The 13782-nt window shown below is 34.5% G+C and overlaps 2 protein-coding genes across 3 annotated transcripts; both read right to left on the bottom strand.

The window, feature by feature from the left end:
* Positions 1-3840: 3840 nt before the first annotated feature.
* On the bottom strand, positions 3841-13563 carry LOC11408623 (zinc finger HIT domain-containing protein 2). 2 transcript variants are annotated; one of them, XM_024783580.2, is made up of 9 exons: positions 13293-13563; positions 12806-12883; positions 11345-11758; positions 10599-10671; positions 10015-10171; positions 8514-8564; positions 4689-8388; positions 4207-4575; positions 3841-4046 (listed from the first exon to the last, which is right to left on the bottom strand). In XM_024783580.2, the coding sequence occupies exons 3-7, from the start codon at positions 11416-11418 to the stop codon at positions 7523-7525; spliced, it is 1221 nt and encodes a 406-aa protein (XP_024639348.1). In that variant the 5' UTR covers positions 11419-11758; positions 12806-12883; positions 13293-13563; the 3' UTR covers positions 3841-4046; positions 4207-4575; positions 4689-7522. The 2 variants fall into 2 exon arrangements, with proteins under 2 accessions (XP_024639348.1, XP_024639347.1); XM_024783579.2 differs by lacking the exon at positions 12806-12883.
* Positions 4193-4970, bottom strand: LOC112422018 (putative receptor-like protein kinase At3g47110). The gene is made up of 3 exons (XM_024784717.1): positions 4859-4970; positions 4689-4775; positions 4193-4575 (listed from the first exon to the last, which is right to left on the bottom strand). The coding sequence occupies exons 1-3, from the start codon at positions 4968-4970 to the stop codon at positions 4193-4195; spliced, it is 582 nt and encodes a 193-aa protein (XP_024640485.1).
* Positions 13564-13782: the final 219 nt, after the last annotated feature.

Raw genomic sequence — 13782 nt, 5'->3', positions numbered from 1 at the left:
AGTATCAGTGAATAACTAAAGAATTCATATTTAAACCGGACCTCTATGACGTTGTTGGAGGTCACAGGCCACTCATTTTTTTTTTTAACATTATAAGTCTATTTTACAAAATTTTAAACAATTTTAACATGATTTTAGTTTTCATTGGTTTCAAACGGCTCTAAAGTGTTGTCGGAGATTTTTATCACGTTGATACATAGCTGTTCGTGGAGGTTTACAAATTGTCTAATTTGCACATGTTTCAAAATCTCACTTATAGTGTGCCTTTCTATTTTGCTATAAGCTTCAACAATGCCGTTGTTGCAAATTAGGAGTTTGAACTCCCTTTAATAACATCACATGATAAATTCTAAATAGAACAATAAAAAACTAAGTTTTAAGTAATCTTTTTTTTTTGGCTGAATAGACCCCGGCCTAATTATTATTACTATTATTATTATTATTTTGGGGTCTCCAATTTTAGACTTATTTTTTGGGCTAGGCTCTTCGTTCTGCCTTGAATACGACCTTATTGTTGGTTTCATCATAATCATAATAAAAACAAATACTAGCATTTCAGCTTGGCAATCGTATATTTTAGGGTAGAAAACTGGAAGATAAGCCAATGCCAATATCTATGTGGACAAACGTATATGATAATGCTACGTGCTGATGACTTTCCAACTTGAGAGTCGTGTCTTTTGGGGTAGAAAATAAATTACGTCTCATTGTCATATCAGTATTCAGTCCTTCCCTGCAGTGCTTAATACGTGTTCCTTATGATATAAGTGCTTTCATCGTATAATAATAAAAACAAATACTAACATATTAGCTTGATAATCGTTTCTTTTGGGGTAGAAAACTCAAAGATACTGTCAACACCAAACTGTGGACCAACATATTAAAATTTTGATTGCCTCACTCTTGAAATGCATCACTTTTCCACTTTTTTTAGTTTTTATTTCTTTTAGATTTGAGTATTACTACCAGTCGTGCCTTGTTTAATACGTTCGTTATGATATGAGTGCTTTCATCATCAGAATAAGCCAACGCCAATCTCAACATGTTGAGATTTCACTTTCACATAAATTGAAGATGTATTAATAAAAATTTAATTTTGTAACGGGTATCTTGTGTGTAAAATTTATATAAATATTCATTACCTAGAGCATAAAAGGGAAAATAAAAACCTTATTTTTAGTATAAAAAAAAACGTTAAAGAGAATTGAGTTACCTCAATGGATTAGTCATGACTTACAAAAATTGATTTACCTTGGTTTACAAAATTACTAACAAATTATCAACTAATATATCCACGTTTAATATCATAATTTCAAAAATTCCCTTGCATTATTTATTTAATATAATGTTGCAAGGAAATGATCATTACCCTTAGAAATAGGTTAGTAAACGTATTTCGTTTTTACATGAACCTAGAATATGAAATGTATAACATTCTCAAGCAAGCAGCCAACGGTCGGAAGATGTTGACAAAGGTGAAGCTATAGGCCTTCTTCATGCCCTCAAATGGGTTCAAGGGCTAAGTTTGGATAAAACGTCAATTTTATGCTTGACTCTCAAACGGTAGTTGTCAGGTTTAAGAGTAAAAGTGAAGTGTTTATGAGCTTGGGCGCTATTATCCAAGACTGTAAGGTCCTTTTTCTAAAACTCTTGTGTCGAGTTTACTAGTAGAAAAGTCAATGAAGTTGTTCATGTATTACCAAGAACGACCACATTTCAGCATTTTTACCCACATACCCATTTGTATAAGTTTTGTATTAGTACTATTATTACTAATGAAACGAGGTGAGCTATTTCCAGTAAAAAAATCTCAATAAGTGTATTATTTATTTATTTTTGACTATAATAATAAGTGTGTATTAGAAGGCTCAATCAAATGAAATATCCAAAACTTCATAAACACGTAACTGAAACAAAAGTCTTCCAAACTTATTTGTCCAAATGATTTCTGCAGATTTCTTATTGGTGTGTGGTTTATTCATTTTGGATTTGGCATGCTAATCCAAAGAGCTATTGATTGCCATCTGATACGTTGATTGGGTGGACTAATTTAGCTTCTTAAAAAAAAATCTGATACACTGGTATACTAAACCTCAACATAAAGTTTCCTCCTAGAAAAATTCTACACATATTTAAGGTATTATATATGAAGTTTGAACTTTAAAATTTTAGTAAGTGAACCAACACTAATGTATGTGTTACATAAAGAATGCAGACAAGAGAATTTGCTTAAAAAAGATGAACTCCTATTTCTATTTGTTTAGCAGGTTGTGTGAGTTCAATTGGAACATTAAACACCTCAGTCTCTTGTTGGTTGTCATAATAGATTGGAGTTTGGTTTCAGTTTTGTTAAATTCTTGAGCATTATTGGAAATGCATTTCTATTTGAGCTGCTCAACCTGCCACTGGTTGCTCAATTTTCTTCACTAGTTCATCTTGAGTTCCTTGTATGAAACTTGAGTTCCAAGCTTCATCTGACCTAATAGATGATCTTGATCGAATTATTTGTAAACTGAAATCTGCATTCATCATCTGCCATGAAAAATTATGTGCATCCTCATTCTCATTGTCTGGTTTATGATAGATTCAAAATCAAAATCCATTCATTTTGAAGTCTATCTATGTCGTGATTTTTGACATCTTTGGTCAGTTAGGAACTTCAGGCTTCAATGGTCTGTTATTGATCATAAAGTGCCTCCCCATTAGACAATGCTTCCACTTCTTCGCAACAAATGTTATGTAGTTATTAGTTCCCTCTCTTATATGGACTTTACCTGGCAATTTTCAGCATACTCTGTGAATGAATTTTAAGACACCAACTATATAATGAGATTATTAAAGTAAGATATTGGATTGCCGTTGACCACAATATGATTTGTACAGCCCAAATCATACGATGTAATGCGGTCTCACTCACGTATCTAAGAAGTTATTTTTAATTTGTGTCATCATAACAAACCTTTGTCCTCGGTTCGGTAATTATTGACTCTTTGGCATCTGATGTCCCTCCACATATGAACTGCTATTCTTATTTACTGAGCTTTATTGTTTCTTTTACCAAATCTGTAAGATTGTAACTACCCCTAATTATGAGAACTTCTGTTATGAATCAACAGCGTCAAATTGATCATGTTCTTCGGACAAAATGAATGCATAGTATCAATCTTGTTGCAATTACATGTTGAGTCATAATCACGTTGAGTCGTAAAATTGTCCAACAATTTGAATGAATGCTGCCAAGGTTTCCATAGTTTGTATTGTGTTCTAATTCAATGAAGAGAATAGACCGATCGAAAATATGGAAAAGGTTATTTGAAATTGAAAGTTTCACAAAATTATGGAGATTGTGAATTTATGATCATTTTGAAACATTTCATTTGTGGGTCTTCAATTCCATAAGACCACAAATTGATACCCGAATTCAAAAGCTATACATGTCGCCTTAAATTGACACCTCGGATCGAATTCCATACACTGAAAAATTAGAGCATAAAGTCCTTATAGTTATTATCAAAATTTTAATCAAAATATAAAATACCAGGTTTAATTTAGAAACTATAGCTAAAAACCAAGACTCCATACGCTAAAACATGTAGGAAAAGCTGTTAATACTATGTCGCTGGTATAATTTTAAGTCAACACCAAACATAGGATTATTAAAAGAAACAATGGAAGATTCAAGACTTTAGTACGTATCTAGAAGAGCATAGCCAACTGTTCCTTTTGTCCCAATTGTACTAGCTTTTTATGGAACAACTTTGAACGTGCAATTTTAACTACAACGATAAATTTATAATAGTATGAAAATGAAAATACATGACAGAAGAATGAAGAGAAATATGGGAGAAGTATCAATTCTCAGTTTATTGAATTAGAAAAGCAGTGCAACATTATTTATTTAAAGCAACGCCTAGGTTGGAGGAAAATACACAAATACTGCTAACCAAATGGGTAAACTAAACATTGTCACATGTGCTTCAAGCTTGACCTATAAGTTTCGTAAAAACTGCGCATCAAGCTGAATTGCTAATTACAAGTTTGAGCACCTGAAATTCAAATCAAAAAGAAATCCATTATTACCATTGTATTTTGAAGTTTAGGAATATTAAATGCAAAATATGATAATAAAAATCAAATGATAACTCCATAACCAAATAATGATTTAGTTATGATTCGAATACACATAAAAATATCAGTTTATCTCACCGGCAAGAAAGGCCTTTCTGATTATACTAAGCTCTATACATACATCCTCAATATTCAGTCTTTCTTTTGGTGACTCCATTGAACACATAAGTCCAATCCTAAAAAGTGAAACTAAGCACTCCTTTGCAGCTGGAATAAGATTCTCAAGATTTCCATCTTCCATTTCTACTTCTGCGTCCCTTGATAAAAGATGTGGGTCCAAAATTTTCTTAAGATTAGCAGGAAATGATATTGCAACAAAGTTATGCAGATTTTGACCATCTTCAAAAGCGTGATCAGTGGGTCTTCTACCGGTAAGCATTTCCAACATAAGGATTCCAAAGCTATACATGTCACCACATGCAGATACTTCAGAACCCATCCCATACTCTAAAGCATGTAACAAAAGGTGTTAATAATATGTCACTGGTATGATTTTAAACTACTTCAAAACATATTAGGATTCAAATAAACGATGGAAGTATCAATAATTTAAAACATACCCAGAGGAGCATAGCCAATTGTTCCTTTTATTCCAGTTGTACTAGTATTCTTATGAGTGGTACCACAAATGGCTGAGACAAGTCTTGCTGTGCCAAAATCACTCACATGACCATGTCATCATCAAGAAGTGTGCTTGGCTTTAGATCACAACGAAGGACCAATTGCTCACATTCTCGATGAAGATAATGTAATGCAGAAGCAACATCCATAATGATGTTTAATCTATGACCAAGGTTCAATGTTGTTAGAGGTTCTGCACTTAAATCTGAGGATGCAACCATTGTTCTAAGCTTCCATTTTTCATGTAATAAAAAACTAAAGCTTTAAATTCTTGGCCTTTGTAATTTGTACTAGAACAACATGTTAGAACCTTGACTAAATTTTGGTGTCTAATATTTTTGAGTGCATTACATTCAACAATAAAACTCTTGTGAGCTCCTTTCTTTTGGAGGTTCAAGACCTTTACTGCAACAACATTATGCAACAACATTATCTTCTGACACAAGATTTCCTTTGTACACGGAACCAAAACTTCCTGACCCGATCATGTTTCTATCCGAGAACCCATCAGTTCCTTTGTGTAAGTCTTTGTATGAAACCTTATCTAGTTGATCTATTATTGAAGAATCTAATGATGATTTTTTGTTCCTTTTACTTATCCAATAGATAGCTATAATAAATGAAAGTATGAGAAGAAAAGAAACCACACTGACTATCATAGCTATCAACTTGAAATTATGGTTTTTTATATGTTTCCTACCCTTGAAAGGGCATGGTGGTAGATGTAACTCTGAAATACCACCACAAAGTTTATTGTTTCCAATTATTGCTACTCTGGTTGCATTTCCAAAGACACCATCTGTTGGTACCTCACCTTCCAACATGTTAAAAGAAACATCTAAGTATTCTAAATTAGAGATATTTTGCATAACATCGGGATTTGGTCCAAACAATTTATTTCTTGAAATATCTAAATACCGTAGACCTTTGAGAGAAGCAAAAGAGGATGGTCTTGTTCCCTTGCAATTAGAGGACTTGTAAGACTCTGCATTCACCAATGGTTCCAAGAATGTCCCCAAATAAACGATTCTCAGAGACATCTACCCCCTCAATACTTTTTAGCATACCCACTTCTTTAGGTAATCTATCATTCAACATGTTTCGTGAAAAGTCAAGTTTTGACAAAGGGGAAATACTAAAGATCTCTAAACGTATGGATCCTCTAAGGTCATTTTGTGAAAAGTTTAGGTATTCTAACTTTTGACAATTTCCTATATTTGGAGGAATATTCCCTTCTAATTTATTTTCACTAAGTCCCAGATAATACAACTGACTGAGGTTTCCTATGAAGGCCGGTATATCCCCTGATAACCTGTTTCCTCCCAATCCTAAGTATTGTATCTTTTGAAACATCCCAAAAGTTTTTGGAATAGTTCCTTCTAAACGGTTATCTTCCATGGTTAAGAGAATCAAGGCTAGTTAGATTTCCTAATTCTATAGGAATTTTACCATATATTTGATTACCCCCAATATATAATTCACTTAGACCAGGGGATAAGTTACCTATCAAATTTGGCAAACTACCTCCAAAGTTGTTGTTGGTTACAGAGAGAGAGTACAACTGGCTACAATTTGCTAATGATTTTAAAAACTCTAAATCCTTACTGGAATTGTCACCTAATTTGTTATCTTGCAAACTTAGCGACCAAAGTTTCTGTAGCTTCCCTAGACATGGAACTTGTCCGACAAAATGGTTACCACCAATATCAAACCTTATCAAAGTATAAGCATTTGCAATGGAAGTTGGGATTGGACCAGAGAATTGATTTCCTCCAATTCCATAGAAATAGAGGTTAGGGAGAGTGTTGAACATATTGGGTGGAAGAGAACCACTAAAGCTATTCGCTTCAACTGAGATCCCCGTAAGAGATGACATATTATAAAGACAAGAAAGAAATGTACCAGACAACTTGTTGGCATGCACTGCTATAAACTTCAACTGTTTTAAGAAGCAAATTTCACGTGGAATATTTCCTACCAAGTTATTATAACCAATTGAAAAAATATTAAGAGATGAAAGATTCCTTATGGATGGTGGGATTTTTCCCGATAAATTGTTTGTTCCGATATAGAAAATGTGAAGCTTTTGAAGAGAGCCAAATTGGCTAGGTATTTTTCCAAAAAGTTTGTTTCCTTCTAAGTCTACGCTTTTGAGCTCAGAGCAGTTTGTCAAGGTTAAAGGAAATTCTCCAACCAGAGAGTTGTTGGATAGAAGAAAATATCTTAATCGTGATAAACGACCCGTTTCTTGTGGAATGTTTCCGTAGAAGCCATTGTTTCCAAGGTTGAGGAATCTCAAACGAGAAAGATTGCCAACATATGGAGATATGGATCCATGCAACTTTTATCCTGGCAGCTTTAACTTGGTAAATCTTTGATGCTTGGGACTGCATACGATTCCAGGCCATTTGCAAAAGTGGGTTGAAGCATTCCAAGAATCTAGAATACCATATGGATCACTAGATATTGATTGCTTGAATTGGAGCAAAGCGAAATGATCGGTTTGGTTTCCTTGTGCCGTTGTCACGTTTCTGTTTGTGGCAAACCACATTAAGGCTAAGGTAAAGAGATGAAGGTATACATACCAAGACATAGGTAACATGAAAATATAAGGCTTCATTTGGTTGATGAGCTATACAGAGGGTGTTCTTTTTTTGGGGGGTGATCGGAGAGCTAGATGTTGATAATTAGGTGGGATACGAGAATAACACCTAAACCGAATGAAAGGTAAATAAATGTGGTTAAAAGGTAAGGGGACAGCAATATGTGTAAATCATTCAATCTCCTCAATCAAACATCTGCCTCTGGATTCTGCTCTATTGTTCAATTTTTCAGGCTTATTACTCCCCTGGAATTCCATGGCTGATGTCTTTTGTGCCGTTACGATGGCTGCTAAAGAGGACCAAGCTTCCTCTGGCTGCTCATGAACCCAACACATGATGAAATATATCTTCCTTTCTGCCTGCTTAATACTACTAATCTCATCCCTCCTCGACTTTCTTGGCTTTTCTGATTTCACCTCCTTTTCTCCTTCTTGAATCAAACGATGCATGTCGCAAAGGGCACACACCATAGCAGGGCTTCCCAATGAAAGTAGACTGATCACATCATCCATAACACCTAAACCAAATGGCAGCCCCCCCATGTGTCTGTAAGCTGGAGAGCAAACCTGCTCCAAGCAATGAGTGAGGGCTCCCAGTACAGTCTCTGGCTGCCCACCTTGACCCAAAACTGAGGACACACTCAACACAACCATGACTGACCCTATTGGATCTGACCTCCAATCTCCGTTGTAGAGGTGAAGAGTGAAGCAGTAGCTGTATAATATATCAACAAGGTGAACAGTTAAAAGGGGTGATGGCTCCTTGGAACTAAGACTACTTAGAGGAGGTAGCGGAACTTCAGGGCCGAGAGGAATTTCGCTTGATTCATTACTTTCAGTTTCATTTTCCAATTCCTGCTCTGAAAGAGTTTGAACAAGTTGAGTACCCTCTTTACTAAGACGGATTTCTCTGGCAGAAGGCTTTGACCACCATGGATCCCATGGTTTGATCATCTTGCTCAATTCCCCACAAGCAATAGCTCTCTGAAATTGTTTCTTCTCTTCAAGAGATAAATCATCAAAACTGATTTCTTGTCCTGTAGGGAAATGAAAATAAAATCAGCCTCACCCAACCATAGACAAAAATCTGTCTTACTGGTGGTGCAAGGGTAGAGCAGTTAGAAGACACACAATAAAGGAAATGTATTCAATAGGAACATACCTGACATTATTGTTTCCATCGTCTCCTCGGACAAAGCAGAATCTTCAAAAGCTGAGAAAACAATCAGATAGAAATTTAGTACCCTTCTTTACTGGTATAATTAGGAAATTGAAAATTATGACCTCAAAAACTCTTCACAACATATTCAAACACAACAATAAGAGTTCACTTATGATGTGATAATTTGTTTACAAAATTACATTCGTTAAATGATCCAAAATGCTAGGCTGTAGTTGTTCTAAAATCCACTAAACTAAATGCTTCCATGACTGTACATCATTCAGCAACTATGAAAGACCATCTTCAAAATTGATAAAATTAGGCCAGATCAGTAAGAAGAATAAGGCCACGCCCATTTAAAACAAAAATAGAAAAGGTTTGGACCCGGATTAGTGCAAAAATTGTATCCGGGATAATCAAGGGAATCCGACCCGATACCTATTCTCCTTGAATTCGCACCCATGTTATCACGAGCTAGATGCGTAAGTGGGCAGTTTTTTTTTTTTTTAATAGCGGTTTCTTCTTCACCCGATTGCAGAGAAAACGGGTCGTTATTAACCCACGGCGCAACCCGATTATTCATGGCAAATTACGCAGTGAAAACTCGATGATTTTGGTACGGATCTTATCGATATTGAGAGAAGAAAAGAATGCATATATTAATTTTTAGGATTATCGATCCAAACAGAAATTGAAAAATTAGGGTTCTTGTTTTACAAAGTCACAAACATTTAGTGGTCCTGTAACAAATAGCAACAGCAAACAGATGTTTTTCATTGACAGAATAAAATAAAAAGCAAACTGATGGCAACTCCTTTTATATTGGTTCTGCAACACTTTTTTGCGGAATCCGTCTCTTGAAATTTACTACATTAGATCCATAATGAGTCTGACTATTAGAATGGCACGAGGACATGGCAACAGCAACAGGTATACTGGCACAGTGGGATGACAATGCCAAGCTGAGAGAGGAGGGTAGCCCATCTTATTCATTAGGGGATATTTCAGATTTTCATCAACCTAATATTGAGAATAATAAAAGGAAACCCTTATTCTATGAAAGGGTCGGATGAGCAGCGGGATAACACGCATAAAAAATCTCAATTGATCATCTCTCTCCATTTTTTCTCTGTATCTCAGCCAGTCAGCTCTCTCTGGAAAACCCTACCCATCTTATGGGGATAACACACAGGAAAATAGGCGTTATTATAATAATTATCGGCCAAGTGCTTCTAATGATGCATGGTCCGTGTATGATAGGAGTACATGAATAATCCTAATCTCTCTCACTGAACAGTGAGCAGAGCAATGCTAACTGCAGTTCTTAGAGCTTTATAGATTAGTGTCTATTAACTATGTCAGCTAGAAATAACTGACAGAGTGACAGTTAATAATACTGTTCATGCATTGTAAAGATAAATATCAAACAGAAAGAGTGCTCTGAAACAACTCTTAAATATCTGAATTTCTGAAAGTAAAGCAAAAAATACAGATAACTTACAATCCTCCTCATCCATGCCATCCATTTCCTCTTCTGAATGAAATCTCTTCAGTATGTCCAACATTTTTTGTTTGGTTTGTTCATTAGGTTGCATTTGCTGGAGCTCTTGGACTATATTTTCTTTCATGAAGGATTCAGTACAACGAAGACTATGAGACTGTAAAAATTACAATAAAAGGGATCAAAAGAAGTTCATAACAAGCAAGGAACAAGATTTAAACTTAGAGTATCTATAGAAAGGAATGAATTACTAATATAGTTTCACGTCCACAAGATGAACTTTGGTTTTGGTCTCCTAATTTTTCTTCGTTTGATGATATATTCCTCATGAGAGAAATGTAATGATTGACAATTTTCATTAGAGAATTTTGAGGATATGATCAGAAGTTTTATGAAATCTTTAAAAGCAGAGAAAAGACTCAATAATATAGATCAGTGAAACTTGACTGAGTTTCTAGATATATTGAAGCAGATCACATGTTGACATATTTCCCTTACCGCATAGGTGTTGGGTCACAAACACAGCTTTGCAACACAAATTAAACATAACCAGCTCATATCTACTTCGAGGTAGTTTTACTTACTTTATAACATGGGAGGGAGCAGTATCGCGAATTGCATCGAGGACATGTGTATTGGGAGAACTGCTTCTGACATCTGTTTTTGTATGAAAAAAAGTATAAAATAGAGTAGTTTGATCAGTATTCAACAGAGAAATGAATATTTGAAAAAATCTACATAAAATGATTAATTTTCATTGCAAAGGCTAACACGACATAGAACTCAAATCAAACCAGTTTTCCAGAACCAGGGTCTATGGTCTTAGTACCGTATGATTTACAAGGAAGTGAAATCCAAACTATTTTGCATACACATTCAGTGATAATGATAAAGCTTAGAATGCTTGTAAGTTTCAAAAGTTATTCTAGAAAAACACTATACATCTCTTGGCAAGTCTCACAGATTACTTCAATACAGTAATCAGAATTCCTTTTAACCATTGGTAAAAGTAAATTTATTTCATCTACACATGATATGACATGCTGCATGACTCAACTATCAAGCTTACGTGCTTAACAACTGAAAGTGAAACTATTGAAAAAATGAGTAAATATCAGCTCATCGGTCCTAATAAAGTTCACTTATAAAAACAGCTAAAAGAAACAGAGTTATATTTCTCTTACATGAGATGAGATTTTGAAAATTAAATAAATGAATAAAAAACAAAAGCAGGCAGACATTATTTATTCATGATCTCAGTATAAAAAATCTAATATGTTAAAAAAAAAAAAAAAAAAAAAAAACACTGATAAGTTCCAGAGTAACATACACATGACAGATTATTCGGGCAGGGTTCAGTGAGGAAGTAGAAGATTGGTCAGATGTAACAATAGTATCTGCCATTATTCAAACACCGGAGCAAACAAATTAATTTCCTTTGATTACCAACTGCAATTTTCTCCTTTGAGAAATCAGTATTTCAGTTCCAGTCCAAGGTGTTGGGTCCAGATAGCAAATGCAAGTATTTGATATTTCAGTATATTCAGATAATACTCAAGCCACTTCAAATTGACACTAAGTTGTGATCACTAATCAGAGTTTGCAATCAGCAACCATTCTCCAAGGAAAATCACAACACAATCAGCTACAAACTACCTCATGCTGCTTTCTACTCTCGGGAGCCTCAATCACCTAGAAGTTGAACTTCTGTTGGGTAAGGCTTCTCGGTATTTTTATTAATTTCCTATTAAAAAAAAAATCACAAATCACTTGGTCAAATTATCTTAAAATGTTCAATCCACGAAATTCTCAAACATAATCTGCATGAAATAAATCAACTAGAAGTTAAACACATTGCACTTTATTTCCACATACAATCACAAAAAAAAAAAAAAAAAAAAAAAAAAAAGGGCAACCCTGTGGTGCCATAAATCCCCTGCCATTGCAGCCTTACATTGCATTTGCAAATGGCTGATTTCACAGCTCAACTTGTGATATCCTAGACACAAGGCAACAACTCCACTATAAAAATGTTATGCTGATGTATGTCTGTGTCATATTATTTGGGAAAACATTACAAAAATTGAGGATCCACTATAAGCACTACTAAAATTTCAATATTTCCTGATATTAAGAGATAAGGTCATCTAGTATTCTAACATTGATGCTTCAGTGTGATATTAAGGTTATAATACAGTGGCATAATGTTGCAGAAAGAAACTAGCCTAGCTAAGCTTGATCACACATTTGCAGTGGCGGAGCCAGACCTAAAATTTTGGGGTGGCAGCTTTAAAAATAAACTAAAATATATAAATCATATAATATACAATACGACCCATTTCGGTGTAGTTCATAAAAAATTTCAACAAAATAATACTAAAAACCGATCATCATATTCAAAGTGATGCTTTACGCATCCCGACTTTTCATCTTAACTTTTCCTGTTGAAACAGTTTCAAAATCAACTAACAATACATGGTTTCAATGTTACATCAATTCTAATAACATTCAAATTTCATAACAATGGCCGGTTTCAATTTCATTGAAATAACATAAATGATTTCAAAATGAACCAATTTCACTTGATTTTCATAAACAGAAGACGATGATAGCTGAATTCAAAAGTTGAGCCAGGTTTGATAGATCTTTCTGATGGAAAATGCCATGAATGTTGCTACTTTTCATGACAAGTTGCTAGAACATGCTAGTCATATACAGAAAAACCAAACACTATCAAAAATAGAGGAAGATTAGCTAATCTAGGCATGCTAGAAGTTGAAGATATGCTTACATTTTTTTTGAATCAAATAAGCTTACATTTTCCATGTTTTCCACCTCTACTATTTAGGATTATTGATTACGTCCTCCTCTCAAAGTCATTGCCATACATGAATAAAATTGGCAAAGGAAGTAAGTTAACTTTTCTTAATTACCTATAGTAACTCTAAAACAATTTGACTAGTTATCAGGCTTTCATATTCTACTATTGTTTAAGACAATTATTTAAAACCGAGGCTTTCAATTGGAATTCGTCTCTCACACTCAATACAATTATTTAAACACAAGAAACAGTTCAGTAGCAATCAGAGTTCATGTTCTAAACCATAATAATAAGCAGAACATTCATGTCTTAGTAAAACATTCTGAGTTCTGTAGTAATCAGTAGCAATCGAAAACTAAAAAAATTCAATTTCACATTCAATTTCACATTACTAAAGAACATGTAATCATCAAATCAGAATCACAATTGAAGGAAATTACATTCAATTTCACATTACCTTACAAGTTACAACAATTAGGGTTTGTGGAGAGAGATGGATGGAGATAGCTCTCTAAACTAAAGAATCAATACAGAAGATTGAGGGGGGTGCGGCGGTGATGGATGGAGAAGGAGAAGAGTGGTCGCGGCTCGCCGGCAGTGGTGTGGTGGTGGATGTTGTTCGGTGGTTTTGCTTTGGCTGGGAGAAGAAAAAAGAGGAACGCGCATCAGATGAAAGAGAAAGGGGAAGAGGAAATGAAATTGAATTGGTAATATTCGTATTAGTTAAGGGCATTATAGTAATTTCCAGTGTATAAATATTTTTTTTTTTTTTTTAGAGATGGGGGTGGCGGTGGCTCCCCCGGATTTTGATTCTTTCATGGGATGTATTGAATTAAGATTTTAAAAGACTATTTGGGTAAAAGAAATGTTTCAGATTTTGAAAGACTTTGTAAGATAGACTTTGTAAGATTCTATTGATTCTGTGAGATATTAAAAGACTTTTTTTA

The sequence above is a fragment of the Medicago truncatula genome, chromosome 5, assembly GCF_003473485.1.
Source record: "Medicago truncatula cultivar Jemalong A17 chromosome 5, MtrunA17r5.0-ANR, whole genome shotgun sequence".
In the NCBI taxonomy this organism is placed as follows: domain Eukaryota; kingdom Viridiplantae; phylum Streptophyta; class Magnoliopsida; order Fabales; family Fabaceae; genus Medicago; species Medicago truncatula.
The sequence above is the reverse complement of the archived record's forward strand: the minus strand, read 5'-3'. Positions and strand labels throughout refer to the sequence as shown.

What these genes read in the sequence shown, in the direction of transcription:
- LOC112422018 (XM_024784717.1), bottom strand. Translation starts at nt 4,970, where the DNA reads ATGGTTGCATCCTCAGATTTAAGTGCAGAACCTCTAACAACATTGAAC. An exon ending in ACATTATCTTCATCGAGAAT is followed by an intron (nt 4,776 to 4,858) that starts GTGAGCAATTGG and finishes ATTTTGGCACAG; the next exon opens with CAAGACTTGTCTCAGCCATT. An exon ending in AATTGGCTATGCTCCTCTGG is followed by an intron (nt 4,576 to 4,688) that starts GTATGTTTTAAA and finishes TACATGCTTTAG; the next exon opens with AGTATGGGATGGGTTCTGAA.
- LOC11408623 (XM_024783580.2), bottom strand. Translation starts at nt 11,418, where the DNA reads ATGGCAGATACTATTGTTACATCTGACCAATCTTCTACTTCCTCACTG. An exon ending in GCCCGAATAATCTGTCATGT is followed by an intron (nt 10,672 to 11,344) that starts GTATGTTACTCT and finishes ATACAAAAACAG; the next exon opens with ATGTCAGAAGCAGTTCTCCC. An exon ending in GCTCCCTCCCATGTTATAAA is followed by an intron (nt 10,172 to 10,598) that starts GTAAGTAAAACT and finishes TAATTTTTACAG; the next exon opens with TCTCATAGTCTTCGTTGTAC.